The sequence below is a fragment of the Pseudochaenichthys georgianus genome, chromosome 10 (genome assembly GCF_902827115.2).
Source record: "Pseudochaenichthys georgianus chromosome 10, fPseGeo1.2, whole genome shotgun sequence".
Classification (NCBI taxonomy): Eukaryota; Metazoa; Chordata; class Actinopteri; order Perciformes; family Channichthyidae; genus Pseudochaenichthys; species Pseudochaenichthys georgianus.
The window spans coordinates 11,427,612-11,447,043 of record NC_047512.1 but is presented as its reverse complement, the minus strand read 5'-3'; the positions used below and the strand labels follow the sequence as shown (position 1 = coordinate 11,447,043).

Here is a 19,432-nt window from a genome sequence, read left to right as displayed (position 1 = left end):
TCTGCCTTTAACGGCTCGTTGTAGCTCCAATAGCTCCAGCCCCCACCCTCCCTGTGAGCACAGTGTGCTCTGATTGGTCGAGACGTTGTGAATTGCGCTAAGCTCCGTGGAGGTGTTGTTTCCTTGTTTAGCGATACACAGTGAAACACAGCCAAACTCACCCTGAGCACACACAAAGTCACAGCCGAAGTAAAAACAATAAGTGTGGCTTGATATTGAGTAAGAAAAAGGTTGATAAACGCTGTGAGAATGGGTCTGCAGAGAGAATTTCGCCGCGATCCCAACTGTCTGTTATCAGCCTGCAGCCAGGGAGGAGAGATCAGCAGAGCTGCATGCACTGAGTGTGTGAGGAAGTCCGTGGATTGGTCAATTTGGACCAATCAGCGGGGGCTTAACGTAACGGCTCCGCGGACGTAACGTAACGGCTCCACGGATTGGTCCATTTCGTTCCGGGTACGGTTGACATCATGCGTACCCGGAAGAATCAAATGGACAATGACGTATCTCCAACGAGGCGTTTTGGGGAGGTATTTTCTGTTTTAGAGTTTTACTCGCTAGGCTAGAGGGTGTACTTTGAGGGTTTTGACTCTGCACACCGTCTACATGCATAAAAACCTTCATAACACACAAGGGGACGGGTACTAACCAGAAAAGCATGACATGGGACCTTTCAAACGAAAGTGTCTAGGAATATTTCTGTTCTCAACAAGGCAAAGTATTTGCTAGATTACAAGGCATTGAGGATGTTGTACTGTTCACTCATTTTGCCATTTTTCATTTATTGTATAGAAGTGTGGGGCAACACGTATATGAGCAGCATAAAGCCATTGTCAATATTACAGAAAAGGGCAGTAAGAATAATTCATAAAGCTGACTCAAGAGAACACACCAACAGACTGTTTTTTAAGTCAGGACTCTTGAAACACAAAGACATAGCTGACCTACAGACATTATCAGTAATGCACAGGGCAAAAGGCAGAATGTTACCAGCATACAAACAGTTGTTTGTTTTTGGATCAGACAAGGAAGACCACAGAAGGAAATTAAATTTGAAGCATCCATATGCGAGGACTACTCTTAAACAAATGTTTATTTCAGTGGTTGGTGTACAATTGTGGAATTCTCAACAAAAGGATCTAAAGAATTGTATTTGTATTTTTCAGTTAAAGAAGTTGTATACATTTAGAAAGATGGGACTATATGAAGCATAATGTGAATAAGTCTATGTACTCTGGTCCTTCATGTTTTTGATGTCTTGTGATGTCTCCTCTGTATTTGCGGGTCCCATTGCCATTGTTATTGTTATTATTGTTATTATTATAATCATGCGTCACTTTCCACCTTCTTCTCCAGTAGGACTCAGATGAGGGTGTTGCACTTTTCTTTTCCTTATACATGTGATGTTTTGGTGTTGTTTTATTTCTTTCCGTTAACCGTCAAGTGGGAAATAAGTTTTTTTTTTTTTTTTTTCTCTTAGTATCCTAAGATACTGTTTGGCTGTGAAAAAAATAATATTATTATGAAGGGCAGACCATCTATTTGTATTTATTTTGTGTTTTTTAGAAAGGGGCAGATCACATAAGATTGTATTCTTCTCCCTGCTCCTTTTCGCTCAATGGTGTTTTGGTAGAGTCATGTTTTGTGGCAATTATTGTACATTTGGTTTTGCGTACCATGAGCGGGACAAATAAAAATGAAATGAAATGTGTGGGGGAAGCTTGAGCTTGACTGCAGATGGATTGATAACCGAGTCGATGATGAAGGGGCCGAAATACCGTGGAGTGAGTTTCTTTGACTCTGTCTTGAGTGGGAGATCCTTGGAGAAAAGCCAAACACTCTGACCTGGTAAGTAGTTGGGGGCCGGGGTCCTGTGGCGGTCTGCGATGAGGCGGTTGCGGGCAGCGGAGCAGAGCGCACCTTACGACAGCGACGAAGGTGGGTCTGAACGGAGAGAACAGCAACTTCCTCTTCCTGGGATGGAAACAGGGGTGGTTGGAAACCCATGGCACAATGAAAAGGTGAAATACCTGTGGCTGCACTTGACAGGGAGTTGTGGGCATATTCGATCCATGGCAGATGTGGGCACCATGACGAAGGGTTCCTGAAAGCCACACAGCGAAGAGCCGACCCCAGATCCTGGTTGGCCTGTTCCGTTTGCCCGTTCGTCTGAGGATGATAGCCAGATGACAGGCTCATCGATGCTCCCAGAGCCTGACAGAAGGCCTTTCAAACGTGGGAAATGAACTGGGGACCCCGGTCAGAGACGATGTCCGTGGGGATCCCATGAAATCGAACAACATGGTTGACCAGAAGATCTGCAGTCTCTCGGGCAGTTTGGGAAGAGCAACAAAGTGTACCATCTTTGAAAATCTGTCCACAATAGTTAGGATGATGGTATTTCCTTGTGAAAGTGGAAGTCCAGTAACAAAATCCAAGGCCACATGCGACCAAGGGCGACTTGGTACCGGCAGCGGGCGAAGCAGGCCAGAGGGAGACTGTTGGGAGGACTTGGCGCGGGCACATACTATACAGGCAGCAACAAAGGCCCTGGTGTCTTGAGCCATGGAAGGCCACCAGAACCGTTGTCTGAGAATAAACAGTGTGTGATGGACACCAGGATGACACGAGAGACGGGAGGCGTGTGCCCACTGCAGGACCTTGGAGCGAACAGGGGTAGGCACAAAAAGACTATTAGCTGGGTAGTTACCTGGGTTAGGCTGCACCCGCTGAGCCTCCTTGACCAATGACTCAATCTCCCAGGTAACAGCCGCCACCACGCAGGAGGCAGGTAGGATAGTGTCTGGAATGGCAGCTGGTCCTTCGGAAGCGAACTGGCGAGAGAGCGTCCGGCTTGAGGTTCCGTGACCCTGGACGGTAGGTGAGGGTGAATGAGAAGCGGCCGAAATACAGGACCCATCGAGCCTGACGGGAGTTAAGGCGCTTGGCAGATTGGATGTACACCAAGTGTACATCCAAGTGTACATCCAATCTGACCCAGAATTTCGGCCAGCAGTCGAGGAAGAAGAAGCGAGCGGCCTGACAGCCCCTCCTTCTCTCCTCTGTGACAGAGCTGGAAGTCCACGGTTCCCCAGCTCTAGATGTGTTCCCGCCGCCTCGAGAGATGCCTCAACACCATCCTCAAGTCCGCAAAAACACATGTCACAAGTTTATTGTTGTTTCTAAAATAAACCATTTTCCGCTGACGCATCCAGGCTTCAAGCCAAGGGCGCAGCTCAAAAAAATTAAAAGAAAAACAATAAACAGTCCGTCAACTGTTCCCCTTCTGAGAGCAGCTACGGCCTCTCTCAAAAGGCGGATTATAGACGGGTCTGTGACACCACCGTCACGCGCATGCGCAGTGCCGGCTGGGGTTGTGAAGGCACCACCGTCATGCGCAGTATCGGTGGGGATTGTCGATATGGGGCACCACCGTGTTCAGACACTAGAGGGCCCCATAACATAACTAATAGGGACTCAGAGGGTAAGAGACGTGACATCTCCGCTGACTCTAGGGAGCATACAGTGGAAGATGCTCACAACATCTGCTTGGGGTTCTCAAGACAGTAACACGGAGCTACAGACTCCAATTCGCTGTCACCCCCCCTCGCTTCTCGGGCATTCTGTAAGGTATTTACGGAGGTCGTCCAGTGAGGGGTCTCTGGAACAGAGACCTCCAGCGGGCGCACATAAATTACCTGGAGCTTTTAGCGGTGTTCCTCACTCTAAAACGCTTTCTGCCTTTTCTCATAGGACACCATGTCCTCGTGAGGACAGACAACACGACCACAATATCGTGTATAAACCGCCAAGGGGGTTTGCGTTCTCTCCAGTTACACATGCTGGCACGCAAACTGATCTTATGGAGCGGCAGACGTCTCCTCTCTCTGAGAGCGACGCACGTACCGGGAGTGATGAACCTCGGGGCAGAGCTACTGTCCAGAGGTGCACCACTCTATGCAGACTGGACTCTACATCCACGGATGGTGAGTCAGCTGTGGGTGCGTTACGGCAGAGCCGCGGTAGATATGTTCGCATCAAAAGAAAATGCTCAATGTCAGCTGTTCTTTTCAATGCGCGATTTAAACGCACTGTTAGGCGTGGACACGCTCGTGCATGATTGGCCTCCGGTCCTTCTGTATGCGTTCCCACCCCTGGCTCTGATACCCCCAACTCTGGCCAGAGTGAAGGAACAACGCCATACACTTATCCTGATAGCTCCGCCCTGGCCTGCAATGTACGGGCTGGCGGAGATATATCAGCTGCTGTGCGGGCAGCCATGTTAGCCCCCACTACGCAGGGACAGATTGTCTCAGGCGGGGGGGGGCGATCCTTCACCCACGCCCAGAGCGCGGGGCACTATGGGCCTGGCCCGTGAATGGTACAATCTGAATATAGTGGGACTCCCTCAGAAGGTGATAAACACTATTCAGAGTGCGAGAGCTTCCTCCACCAGGTCTCTCTGACTGTAAGTGGAGGGTGTTTGAGGAGTGGTGCCTTCAAGAAGGACACATCTCTTTTCAATGTCCTGTCGGGGTGATTTTATCATTTCTACAGGACTTGATCGATAAACACAGAGCTTTCTCTACGATCAAAGTGTACCTGGCTGCTATTGCTGCATGCCATGTGGGCTTTGAGGGAAAGAAAAACGGCTAGCCAACATCCTTTGGTCTGCCGTTTTATGAAAGGGACTCGCATGCTCCTCCCTGTTTCCAGGTCACTGGTGCCCTTATGGGACTTGGCAGTGGTTTTAGATGGGCTCAGAATGACCCCATTTGAACCCCTGGAAGGAGCTGACATGAAGCACTTGTCACTCAAGACAGTGCTGTTACTGGCCCTGGCATCCGCCAAGCGAGTCAGTGACATTCATGCGCTATCTGTACATCCTTCATGCACTCAGTTCGCCCCAGGGCAAACGAGAGTGTTGTTGAAGCCCAACCCTGCCTTTATACCAAAGGTGGTTGGTTCATGTACCCCAATTGACATTGAGGCATTCCCTCCGCCACTGTGTTCCTCTGAGGAACAGCAGCCGGATTTGCTGTGCCCAGTCCGTGCTTTACGCACTTATATGGACAGGTCAAAAGAATTTCGTCATAATGACCAACTCTTTGTGTCCTGGGCTAACCCTCACAAGGGCAAGCCCGTTACTAAGCAACGGCTCTCCCAATGGATTGTGGAAGCGATTGCTTTGGCCTATACGAGTCAGGGGCTGCAGGCACCTTCGGGTCTGCGGGCTCACTCGACTCGGGGCCTGGCTACATCCTGGGCTTTGTTCAAGGGTGTTTCCATCCAAGATATCTGTGCAGCGGCGAGCTGGTCCTCGCCGCTCACTTTTGTCCGCTTTTACAGGCTAGACGTCTCCGCTCCTAGTGTGGCCCGAGCAGTGCTGGGCACCTTGTTGAGTCGGGACTCTACCTGTTAAGTTCTGGTTGGTTTGGTGATTTTCGAGATAAGCTCGTCTGGTAATACGGGAGCTACAATATCCCATAGTGAGACATCGAACGGAGTGTTATGACTTAAACTTACGTAACCCCAGCCCTCAGAGTAACATGAAGTGAGATGTCTCACCAGACGGCCCTCCTTGCTATGGTGAAGCGAGAAGAGGTGCTTATTTTGAATGACGCATGTGACGTAGCGCAAGCTACTTATAGGGGGTGGATTCCGTGACGCTGACGTCAAGATCACCAGCCAATCAGGATTGGCGTAAAGAGATTGATGCTTCTGTTTGCTCCGCGATGAGGCGCATCCCATAGTGAGACATCTCACTTCATGTTACTCTGAGACCTGTGGTTACGTAAGTAACCTATAGTTTTCCCCTTTACATTTTGTGAGACAAAGTGTGAGAAAAAGAGTGTCTCTTTACTTGAGGTGAAAGTTTTATACAGAGTAGTGTTAGGTTTTGAGTCCATATTCTCAAGGCAGCAAAAAGCATTAAAATGTTATCTCCAATACTAGATCTCTTTCTAATCACAGTTTTAACCCCTTTCTCTCTACTCGCAGTGCGTCCACGTTTCACACAGCCGTCAAAGATGAGGAAGCGGGTCATCGCTCGTCCTGTGGGCAGCTCAGTGCGTCTGAAGTGCGCAGCGAGCGGGAACCCTCGCCCCGACATCGTGTGGCTGAAGGACAGCCAGCCGCTGGTGGACGAGGACGCTGGAGCAGGAGGAGAAGGGAAGAAGAAGAAGTGGACTCTGAGTCTGAAGAACCTGATGCCCAAGCACAGCGGGAAGTACACCTGCCACGTGTCTAACAAGGCAGGAGAGATCAACGCCACCTACAAAGTGGAAGTCATACGTGAGTCACCTTTAAACTAGATGCTTAACCTTAAAGATAAATAGGAGTGAGGGCAGTAGTTGACCGTGTACTTCACTATCTGCACTTAATGCACCTTAAAAGATCTTGAAGAGACATAATAACAATAACATGTGCCTCTTAAATGCTTAGGCTATGTAACATATGGCTGCATGTGGTATATTCCTGTCATGACACATCAGAGAACACATTTTTGTGAATGTGGTCCTGGAATATGATACAACAGCAGGAATGTGTCTCACCCAAACAATAACATCCATCGTTTATTGTTTGACTGACAGCCCTGTCTGACTAAATAATAAGGGTGTTTTCCGTTCTGACTCACAATACCGGGATTGTGTAGAATTTATAAGCTATCATAAAAATACTATAATTAAGTATTCAACTATTTTAATAATTTGCTATCAAATAGACTGATGCCAATGATCAGGCGTATTCTGCTTGGAAAGTACCTGAATACACCTTGTTTTAAGAGCGAAAAGGACGGTTAGTTATCAGCATATCAATGATGTAAAGGGCCTGTTCAACCCAACATGAAACATACATATCTTTCCTGTGTTCCTGTACAAAATGTTGCCAACAAGTGACAAGTAAGTATGATAGTAAGATATCTCTGACACAAACTGTAACTCATCCAAAAACAATCTTGTTTGATGATGTCCACATTTTAATTGCAATGCATTTAAATAATTGAATGTAGGTCTTTTAGGTTTTATGAGCTAGCTAATGATTTGTACCAAGTATCAGAGTTTAAAATAGTTTTGAAAAGCCTTCAGAGACATGTATTGATCGGAACCAGGCTTGTCAGCAAACACCAGCGGAGTGAGAGAGGAATGCTCTGAGGATTCGGAGCGGACAGAGAGTCAGCTGCAGTTTCAGTCTGAGGCCACTCCGGTTTTACTGTTGAGAGCAGAATGTGTGCTGTGATGATTTGTGAGTGTGTTCTGATGTATTAGGTTGTGTTGGAGGGCGGCATAAGCTGTTTTGACGCTGGATGATTTAATGTGAAGTTGTTTGGTAGAGTTGAATTTGTGTGTGTGTGTGTGTGTGTGTGTGTGTGTGTGTGTGTGTGTGTGTGTGTGTGTGTGTGTGTGTGTGTGTGTGTGTGTGTGTGTGTGTGTGTGTGTGTGTGTGTGTGTGTGTGTGTGTGTGTGTGTGTGTGTGTGTGTGTGTGTGTGTGTGTGTGTGTGTGTGTGTGTGTGTTACTGAATGTGTTAGCCTCAGACCAGCTCCTCTCACTTTACTTGCCACATCTGTTGACCATTAAAGTACAGCTGTAGTCTTTCCTGAAAGACACACACACACATACACACACACACACACATGAACAGAAAGGAAATCGACCGCTGCAAATGTGACATTTTGGAGATTCACTCGGCCGTCAGTCATTCACAGCTGTTTAAAAAAGGGAGTCCAGCACAGAAAAACTGTAAATCTCCCATAAAAAACATATATAATCCATAAGTAGAGATAGTAGATCAACTATGTGAGGAACATAATTCATAGATAACTTATCTTGTGGGTTTGCACCTGCCTGACAGAGCATTCTTCAGCTCTTGAAGCTGAAAAAATTACAACGAGATATATTAAATGAATATTACCCACCATACACCATTCAGCATTCCTCCTGTCCACATGGGAGTCGCGCCCTGTGGTTAGCATGTTTGCATCTCATTGTAGGTATCCAGTTCACCAGATGTCTTCAGGAAATGCTATGACTATATTCACACTTATAAAATTAAAATATTTAAAGTTAGAGCACCCTGAGCTTATACAAAAACATGTGTAACACTACTGCAATGTGTAGGGTCCTACAGATAACTCTAGGTAAAAAAAATACACCTGCAACTTCATTTTTCTGGTTACGTTCCAGTGTGATCGTATTAACAGATAGTAGGAAAGAGACTTTTGAATATCTGTGGCAGGTGTGTTTGCTCTGCTGTACAAACTGAGAAAGAGCTGGAGATAAGGGTGTGTTTGTGTATCTTCAACAGAGAGGGAGGATGTGGTGATAAATTCATCAGTTACTGGTCAATTCACTCCAATCATTTGATGAACCATAAATGTGGCTTCTCCAAACTCTGCTTTTCCTTTGATTTGATTTCTGATTGCAGATGAATTAGACAAGGTTACAAAATCCATAAGCAATTCTTCTGTACGATTAAAATAGATTTTTATCTTTTTCTTTCTGTGTTTTTCCTTCTTCAGAACGTACCAACTCTAAACCCATTCTGACTGGCACTCACCCGGTCAACACCACCGTGGACTACGGAGGAACGGCCTCCTTCCAGTGTAAAGTCCGCAGCGACGTCAAGCCTGTCATTCAGTGGCTGAAAAGAGTCGAACCCGGTGACGAGAACAAATTCAACTCCACCATTGAGGTACAGATACACTCACTGCTACATGTAATGCTTATTCTCTGAGGCAGATGAACTGAACGGATCGATAAACTTTTCATGATTCTTTCCACAGGTTGGAGACCACCGCTTCGTGGTCCTGCCCACAGGGGAGGTGTGGTCCCGCCCTGACGGATCGTACCTCAACAAGCTGCTGATCGCCAGAGCCAAGGAGGAGGACGCCGGCATGTACATCTGCCTGGGAGCCAACACCATGGGCTACAGCTTCAGGAGCGCCTACCTCACCGTGCTGCCAGGTCAGAGAGAGATCAAGGATGCAAACTACATCACATACTTTCTTTTTCTTTTAATATGGACTGCAGCTGCCCCAACAAAGTATGTGCTGTGGCATGCAGTATGCACAGACTTGGGACATAAGTTGTAACATTGCACCTTGAACTTTATGCCTGTGCAAACGATGGTGAGCCAGAGTAGCCTGGAAAAGCACGCTGGCCTGGCATACGATGTACTGGGAGATACTAAATAGTCTTCGAGCATACAACATAGTATGTTATTAAAGGTATTGGGACGCACCGTGACATGCACAGGAAGAGTTGTATGTGATTATTGCTGTGGTTTAAAATACTAGAGAGGAAGTTACTTGACCAGCAGATTTGATTAGAGGAAGTTAACATAAAAGTTGTTTTCTGCTGTTGATAGTGTCCAGTTACATGAAAAAGAGACACTATCGACAGTCTTCAGAGGTTGTTAGAGGACATAGAGCTTATGGTCAGGCTAGAATTTGTATTTCTTTTTGGTCAAGCCACCATACAACAGAGCAACCTCATGCAGCTACTTCACCTCAGAAAACAGCAAAGCATACACCTCTTATTATAAAGTCACCTGATCATAACATGCTAGCTCAGATCAGCTAACTGCATGTTCTTCAAACCTCAACACACTCATATTTACTGTAGTTAATTTCCTCGTCTCCTTTGCAGATCTGAAGCCCCAAAACAACGTTGTCCCCACAGCATCTTCCCCGAGCCTCCCCTGGCCCGTCATTATTGGAATCCCAGCCGGTGTCGCCTTCATTTTAGGCACCGCCCTCCTCTGGTTCTGCCAATCCAAGCGTACCTGCTCTTCTTCTTCCTCTTCATCCTCCTCTGCTCTTCCCACCGCCCAGCGTCTTCCGGCGCCTAATCGAGACCGAGCCTGTCCTGCGGTAACTCCTCAACCGGCCAATGGGGATAAAGATTGTCTTTCATACGAGGACTACATCGCCCACCAGCAGCTGCTCCTCGCTCAGGGAGGCGCTGGATTGGCCCCCAAGGTCTATCCGAAGATCTACACGGATATACACACACACACACATTCACACGTGGACGGGAAAGTGCACCAGCACCAGCACATCCACTACCAGTGTTAGCACGCTCTCACACCAGCTCTCACACGAACATGTCCCTGAGCATGCAGACTCCTTCAGTCCAGACTCACTGCTGGAAAGCCACATGCAGGACACCATGAGGACTTTCATACAGAAACATGGAGTCACGCAACTCTTCCCCATCATGCTGCAGCCACGGTAATGTGTACACAGACTTTTAACAGACACAAACAATGAAGAATGTAAAGAAAGAAGACAAAGATCCTTATGTTTTAAGAAATCCAGTGTAATGTATGGAAGAAAAATCCCAAAACATGTTTATCAAAGCTTATTTTTAAATAATCTTTTTTTGCTGTAGATTTATATATCTTCCTTTTTTGCTTTATTTGAAGCAACTTCAAGGTTTTTTTAGTATTGGACACAACCACAACCTCCTCAGTAACAGCAGAAATAGCTCGCCTACATCTACTAATGTATATAGTGGAATATGGCATTTAGCATGGTTCCTCATCCTGGGTAATATATAAAGAACAATATACAGTAGCATGTGCCTAATGTAATAGCTTCATTTAAGAGTATATCCTCTGGCATCAGCCAAACTGAGCCATAACAACCTCCAGCTGTATCCACACCTTCTGCAGGATGAAAGCCGCTCTCCTTAGTTGAGATACGTTTAAGCTTTGTAGCAAACGGTACTAAAAGATCATCAACAATGCCTTGGTGTAAAACGTGCCTTCAAACAATTGTTTCCAGATTTCGTGGATAGCTGTCGGATCTTTGGATATGTCACAGAGTCTCCTTAATCTGTTGTGAGATTTAGAGGGCTTTAAAAAGAGGAACTTCATCCAAAAGTGCCTCACAATAAGTTCTCAAGTATACTGGATCAAGGCTGCATGTGCACTCTTCTGTTTTTATCTAAAGAGCAGATCTATGGATAGTGCCTTCGTCTCACCTGTAAAGCCCTCTTTCGCCCTCTCTGCTCTATTTTGCGAATTTAAGATGCTGAAAAAGGTAAATTATGAGATGCTGCTTTAAACTGAAACCAATATCGATATCTCAAAGTATTGTGCTGCTTAAATTCAGGTTGATTACTTTAGCAGAACCCGCCAACGTACATAAACTGCTTTTAATCCTGTATTATTGCAATTAACCAGAATAACTCCTCGATGCATTTTTAAATGTCCAGGATATATATTTGTTTACAATTGTCATGCCTGCAGATTTGCTACTAAAATATAAATAATTATTAAATTATGAGATCTAAAATGTGTTTAAAATGTTTTAACAGGTTAGTTTTGAAGCAGTCTTATAACCATTTAGTCTCATGTAATTGCCATTGAAAGCCCCACACTGCCATGATGCTCCTCCACGTGTGTTTTCATTCATGTTGGCTGAACCTCCTTCTGTTTTGTGCATGCGATGCCTATGTTCCTCCCTCTCAGGTGCTTTGTGGCACCATATAGGCTTGGAAAATGTAAGCCCTCATCATACTCATTCATAAGTTGAGTTTGTTTGCTCCTCCATGGCTTCCTCCTGAGCTGAGGTCTAATCAGCCAGGTTGATTGGAAACACCTGTGAGGAGCTGCTAACGAGGGGTCACCTGCAGCAGCTGCTACGAGTCAAGCTAATTAGGACTCTGTATAAGTGATTCCTGGATTAGATGTTTTCAAAGCCAATGTAAGCTCTACTTGGAGAGAGTGGATTTAAATTTAAAGTCATATGTGTAGGTGATGAGACCCCCATGCAGCATGACGAGAAACATAATAAGTGATCCACAAAACCCAAAGGATTTTAAAACGGTCGAAAATCATCTTCAAAACAGTATTAGAGTATTGTTTTTACAGTACCAAAGCCATGAGACATAGTTCTTGTTGGAGGTGTTTTAGAGACATACTGTTTGCTACCCTCTCTAGTAAAGTGGTTCTTCATGTCTTTTCCATTTTACTCTCATTCTATCGCTACATTTGTGACTCAAATCTCATTGGAAACCAGCACCACACACAGCTAGAAACATCAGAGTTTCTCTCTCTCTCTCTCTCTCTCTCTCTCAGGTCTCCATCTTATCGTTCCTGTGTGTTCTCATGAATCTGACCACTCTATTATAACAAAATGAAAAACTAAGATCAGCTGTTTCCCATTACAGTTCTCTCTGAAAGGCGCACATGCCACATACGGATCAAACAGTGGAGTGACTCTGTCCAGAGATGTTTTAAAAAAAAAAAAAAACTCCAATATGAAAGAAACTGTATGCTTGTCATGTAGTTGATTGAACAAGGTGGATTTTCTCTCTGCAGAGGATTTTTTAAGGATGAAATAAATCAGGTAGGACTTCATAAGAGTGTGTTTGAACAACCATGTGAAGTGATATATTGAAATCACCTGGTGACTTTAGTTACACATGTGGTCGTTCTTAAGCATCTATTTTTGCACATACATCTTTAAACTCAAATAGGAATATGTACAAATATATACATATGGATACATCATCTATGCCCATTCTTTATAATACTCATTGGTATGATATCTTTGTCCTGAAAAGCTCAGAACCAAACTCTAGGCCAGGCCTTTAGTCTCTTATATGCCAATTTTAAATCCATTTTTTTTTCTCATAAACCTGTGAAGTCCTTTGTTTCAACTTTAAAGAAAGTCTAGCCTACACCGTGACCTAGCCTATATTCAGATAACCTCTGTGATGTTATCTTTCTTGTTCATCCCTCCAGGACAATGCCCTCACGTTAGAAATTGTAAGTTATTATCAGTACATCAGAACAGCAAAGAGTAAGCATGCTGTCTATCTAAATGATTTTTCCTCACTAGCTAAATATTTCCCTCTGGCATCTTCTTCTTGTTTTCCTATTTGTTCTGGTTTGAAACATCTGTTGACAAAGTCACACCACACAGCTGTGAGTGTGCTCTTTGATTTATAACTTTCTGTTGGATGGGCTGGACATTTTCCACAATCATTGCTGTGTTCTTCTGTGAAAACTGTTGTCCAATCAGTTCCCTTTGTTTCACTAATTTCACATGTTAAAATTGTATTGTGTCAAAGCTGATGGACTGCCACAGACTGTGTATATGTGCACTTACCACTAGCATGTACATGGAATGACATTAGTATTGAAATGATCGTTACTCTTAGATAATTTAGTACGAATACTTTGAACCATAACATAGTTCTAGCAACATATTGGTCAACCTAAATATTGTAAATTGTCTCAAGATTCAAAAGTTTCTAATTTATTTAGTTTTTTTCATATAATCGGGCATTATACTGCATGAGTGGAATTTGTGTTATAGTAGTTATGTAAGCTATGTAGCAAATACCATGTTCATGTCATTGTAAAATATGTATTTATATGTGCTGATGGAATATACGAAATGTTATCGATAATCTTTGTATCGACAATCTTGTACAGACTCTTCTCATTTAGGTTACATTTTCGTTTTCTCTCATTGTAATCAGTGTAAAGGTGCCATTAAAAAACGTAAATCTATGTGCATGTACCTGTTTTTCTTGAAGATTGATTGATTGATTGATTGATTGATTGATTGATTGATTGATTGATTGATTGATTGATTGATTGATTGATTGATATACTTTATTAATCCCCGTGGGGAAATTGTTTCTCTGCATTTGACCCATCCTAGTGTTAGGAGCAGTGGGCAGCCATTTTGAACAGCGCCCGGGGATCGCATTTTATCCAAACAAGATGGTGCATTTTTACAGTATCTGTGGGACGAGATAATAATCTGAGTATCTATCATTCCATTGTCTGCCACAGAGAGAGATTCCAGTGCAGAACAATACCTCACAGTGCAGCGTGGGACCGTCTTTAAGTGAATGTTCTCTAAATAGTTGCAGCTTTTCAATTGTGAGAGCTGCAGCCCGCTTTTCATCTGTCAGCGAGTGCGTCTGCAGGGCTGACAGTTGGAAGGTGTGACGCTCAGCATCTCTCTCTCTCTCTCTCTCTCTCTCTCTCTCTCTCTCTCTCTCTCTCTCTGACTCATTTAGGGGAAGAAAACACTGCTGAAAGGATGGGGCACTGCGAGAGGGTGGAGGTATAGGATAATAAAAAAGCTTCCTGGGTGTTCTTCAGATTTTCAGCAACATGTATTATGCTAAAATGTTGCAGTGTATTTTTAGAGACTGTTGGACTGTGAAAAAATCGTACATTTGATATATTTGAAATACAATGCCACTTTTGATTTGATCTCGGCAACAGGCATTTATCATCTGAGATATCCTTACTTTTGACTTGTTAATATGAAATATTGAAGAGCACCTATCTCTCCAATAGGCTGTTGCTGCTTAAGCTGCCTACTCAGATTTTCCTCTTATTCCAAGGAAGTAAGTGTAGGTGTGGCAAGGAACATAAAGCACATGACTTCCTGTGGAGCAGTGGATTTTAGAAGGTAAATACCTACCAGTCATCATGTGTTCACAAATTGGCTTTAAGTCCATAGTTAAGTTATTGCAATTTTCTGTAAGTGGTGCAGGTAGCTAACACATATTATTTATGTAGCAATGCCATTATTAATTTTGTATTTAATATTACTTGTTAGACGCTTTTATCCAAAGCGACTTCAATACTGTGGGCAATCCCCACAGGAGCAATTTGGGGTGAAGTGTCTTGCCCATGGACACAACGACATGCTGACTGCAGTGGGGTTTGAACCTGTGACCCCCTGATCCGAACACCAACGCACAACCCACTGCGCCACACGCCTAATATATTTTTGGACATCGCTTTTCGCAACTAACAAGCTACAGATTAAGCAAAAAAAAGCCTGTTTTATTAAAAAAAACAAAAAAACATTTTCTTAAATCCACACATATTATGTAGTCCCATTGCCTTTCTTGTTTCTCCAGATTCCCTTTAAATTGGATCAGACATCCCTGACATTGGACATTTTTCATATTATATTTTGTTTTCTTTGACCAATATTGGATTAATAACTTGTTAAGATTTTAAAGATTAAGATATAGTAAGGGGTTAAGGAACTGCAGAACGTTTGAGAAAAGAAACATTTCAAATGTACGGAAAAGCGAAATCCCTCACAGGAATCTGCGGTATTGAAATTGCTGCAAAGTCAACAGTTACTCGTCATCATCACTTACTGAGGAATTTACAAATCCTCCATGTGTTGGTTTTACATCTGGTAAGCCTCACTGGTGATAAATAAATAGCATAAGATTCAAAGCTATGACAGACATATTGCATTCTACATCTGTGTAAGAGTGAGATAAAAACTGACTGGATAAATGATACTGTAGGCAAATATGTGACTTTTTTCATCCTTTACTCGACTCTCATTCTTCTCTTATCACAAAGATTATATCCTGCTTTTCCTGATCCTTTTTTATGTTCAGCCGGTGAATTTGATTGACTTGGAGAGTTTGCGGGGAGGACAGACAGAGGAGGAGAAGATGAAGGGGAGCAGGGAGGAGGAGGATGACACAGAGTGCAGCTGCTGACAGATGTGTTGAGCTCTCACTGACGAGAGCAAATGGAGAAAATATCTGCGGAGAGCGAGGAGGTGTCGAAGGAGGCGGGGAAGAAATGTGCAGAACAGGAAGGGAGGAGGACATTTTAAAGAAAGCACTACTGTCTTTATTTGACAATTGGATCCTAAAAATCTAATTTGTATACGTTTAATCATTTTTTATATGTAGAAACCTAACAGTGTAATAACTTTAACTTCTTAGAGAAAAATCAGTGCAGCAGTGTCTCTGTATGTGATCTTTGTTTAACCAGGTGAACATTTTGTTGAGATTAGAAGATTTTCAAAGAGAGGTCAAGCCCAGAAGTAAAAAAAACAATACAGTTAAAGTCTTACAACAATAAACACACGAGGTACGGACCATGGGTCGTGTTACACAAAATACCTAAATGTCAAATATTTAGGGATTTCAAGTCTCAAGTGACCATCCAAATAAATTAGAAACCAAGTCATTGTTGTTCATACCACAGTTTGATCTGAATACAATGAGTATGTGTGGGGGTTCTTTGAGAGTTTACTAAAACCAGGGTCTAAGGACGGAGGGTGTCGTATTCTGTATGCACTGTAAAGATCTTTGTGTTAACGATGAATCTTCCACGCAAACCAAAGTTAGCCATGGAGTGCCACAAGGCTCAGTGCTTGGACCTATTTTGTTCACACTATATATGCTTCCGCTAGGCAATATTATAAGGAATCATTCTGTAAATTTCCACTGCGGATGATACTCAACTATATTTATGCATCAAGCCTGATAAAACAGAGAAACTAGTCCATGCATTTGTTACTTCAAGGCTGGATTATTGTAACTCTTTATTATCAGGGAGTACCAAGAAGTCAGTTAAATCGCTTCAGCTGATTCAAAATGCTGCAGCACGTGTACTAACTAGAGTTAGGAAAAGGGACCACATTACTCCTGTTCTGGCTGCCTTACACTGGCTCCCTATAGAACACAGGATAGAATTTAAAATTCTTCTTCTCGCCTACAAAGCCCTTAATGGGCAGGCGCCATCTTACCTTAAAGAACTCATTATACCCTACTGTCCTACTAGGGCATTGCGCTCCAAGAATGCAGGGTTGTTGGTTGTTCCTAGAGTCTCTAAAAGTACAATGGGAGCCAGAGCCTTTTCTTATCAAGCTCCACATTTGTGAAATCAGCTTCCAGTTTGTGTTCGGGCGGCAGACAGCCTATCTGTTTTTAAGAGTATGCTTAAAACCTTCCTTTTTGATAAAGCTTATAGTGATAAAATAAAATAATCTAATAAGAGTGCATTGACGTAGATGCGTTGTGCCTCTTCACCTATAAATTGTAGTTCTTACTCTTTCACTTAAATCCTAAAAACTTAGATCTTATATTTAAAACTTTATCCAAAACCTTTCCCCTCTCTGACCTCTCGAGGTTCTATTAGAGGGTAACAGGTTGTAGAGAAGGCCTAGCCCGGCCGGGGAGTGTGGAACGTAGCCACAGACCTACTCCTTACCTCTAACCAATTCAGGTTCCAGTGGGGACCTTTCTCCCTGCGTGTGCCTCTCCACCTCTGTGCCCTACTTCTTACTTGCTACCCTTTTCCCTCAACCTATCCTAAGGGAGTGCATGTACGTAGACACTTTGTGTTCCTTACTTCTTACTTGCTACCCCTTTCCCTCAACCTATCCTAAGGGAGTGCATGTATGTAGACACGTTAGTTTAGCTGCTATAGGCTTGGACTGTTGGGGGGGGCACCTTACTCCGTCTTTCTGTCTGTTTGTACCTGTGTACTCTCATGTTCCGATTAACCCAGCTTCCCCCAAATCTCTTTTTTGTGTCCATATATACGCCGGGATCCTGAGTCGAGGCTGATCCTGTTGCTGTGGTCGTGTGTCCTGGATCCTCTATCCTGAGCACTGGATCTGAGTCCTGGACTTCGAGTCGTGGCTGAACCTGTCTCTGCGGTCCTGCCTGACTCTCATCATACTACTTCCCTGATGGCTCCCACTGGATTGTTGACATCCTCGTGGATTCATCTTCTTATTACAGACACACGCATGTCCAAACATTTGGACTACCTATGTTGTAAATGTATTATCTTTTCGATTTACACACGGCATCTATTGCACGTCTGTCCGTCCTGGGAGAGGGATCCCTCCTCTGTTGCTCTCCCTGACGTTTCTCCCATGTTCCCTTTAAACTGTGGGTTTTTTCTGGAAGTTTTTCCTTGTACGATGTGAGGGTCTAAGGACAGAGGGTGTCGTATTGTCATACTGATATTCTGTACACACTGTGAAGACCACTGAGACAAATGTCAAATGTGTAACATTGGGCTGTATAAATACATTTTGATTGATTGATTATAATTTCATATTGTGTGTTGTTTGTTGAAAAAGTATTCTCCAAAATGGGACAAGCTGCTCAATGAATGCCTACGCTACTTATCATGACTGCACATTTTCTGTTGTATCTAAACATATTATTATTATTATTATTATTGTGTCAAGTGTCTCAAATGCAGATTTTTATTAACATTCTTTTACTTAAAAAAAGTTATTTAAATTTCATTTGTTCAAGTCATTAGGCTGCGATCGTTCAGTTGAATCTGTTTAATATTATCGGCTGAATAGAGAGAAGTGTCTATTGTTGTTGCTCTGCAGAAAGAGGCTTCAGGTCAAAGAATTAAAAAGCTTCCTGCAAATCATTTGTGTACAGGAACGCTCACAACAACACAACAGGATATAGTCTTTGTCATTGCTGTACATTACAACTGAAACTCTTGTAGAATGAAACCTTTGGCAGGTCTTTGTGTTTCAGTTTGTTCCACTTTGTGCAGAGGAGTGTGAAGACATTCCAGAGGCGCTGAGACGAAGGATGAGTCCTTTGTTGGGTTAAAATCACTGTTTTCTTTTTCTTTTGACATAAACCTTCTGTCAACATGACTAGTTGTCAAGTAGCAATGTTAAAGAAAGGCTTTTCAATGCCTATCTGTTTCAGCAATTACATTTTGTTGAGAGACAAAACCTTTAATCAGTTTTACTGCATTTATCTGAAATAATGTGAAGTGTATGACGTTCACTTATAACCATGGATACCAAAGAGGCTTATAATGTAAATAAAAAAATGTTCTGGGTGAGTGAGACAGTGAGCATATTTTCACCTTGCGTGAGTAAGCCATTGAAATGATAGTTCAAGGTTTGCTTTTCTCTATTGCAGCCCCACTTCCTCTGAGCAAGATGGCTGCATTTTGACTACATCTTGTCCATTGCCAGAGCAAATGTGTGGTCCTGTAGTCCTTGAGGTCTTGCAGGACCTCTTGCTCCCTCTCTCAGGGTGCTGGTGCGCGGTTGGCTGGTTAAAAGGGTGTTAACCCGCCGAGGAGATTCCTGGGTGCTTGAGTCAACAGCAGCTGTGGTTGGTGATGAAGAGAAGCTGTCCAAAGAGCTTTTTACCGGCAACGGCCTTTTCACTGTGAAAGGAAGGCTCAGGTGAATAGAGTCAGTGACCATGAAGGGCTCACACACACACACACAAATACACACACCTGGGGAAAAAACATACACGCAACCAAACCTGAAAGATACCTACACATACACCTGAGTATTGACATGGTTAGGTAATACATGAGCACACAGCTACACATGGAGCTTTGCACATGGATGCACGCACAAAAGCGCAGATGCATTACACACACACACACACACACACACACACACACACACACACACACACACACACACACACACACACACACACACAGGTGGGAACAACACAGACACCTGGCTGGCATTGAAGCGCTGTTCTGTTTGCAAACCTCTCCCTCTCTGCACTCATCCTCCACACAGCCACAAAGCCGCCATAAAAACTAGGAACACAAAAAGAGGCTAAAAGAGGGCAACAGGCGGCTTCCATCCTTCTTCCAGCCATCCCTCC

The 19,432-nt window shown here is 43.6% G+C and overlaps 1 protein-coding gene across 1 annotated transcript in view; it reads left to right on the top strand.

The window, feature by feature from the left end:
- The window catches only part of fgfrl1a (fibroblast growth factor receptor like 1a), an 83,047-nt gene extending 69,521 nt beyond the window's left edge, over window positions 1-13,526 (top strand). Inside the window, exons 5-8 of the mRNA XM_034093326.1 lie at window positions 5,998-6,291; window positions 8,518-8,690; window positions 8,782-8,962; window positions 9,647-13,526. Of these exons, the coding sequence (XP_033949217.1) occupies window positions 5,998-6,291; window positions 8,518-8,690; window positions 8,782-8,962; window positions 9,647-10,074 (1,076 nt within the window). The 3' untranslated portion in view covers window positions 10,075-13,526. The remainder of the gene's footprint in view (window positions 1-5,997; window positions 6,292-8,517; window positions 8,691-8,781; window positions 8,963-9,646) is intronic.
- The last annotated feature ends 5,906 nt before the right edge of the window (window positions 13,527-19,432 follow it).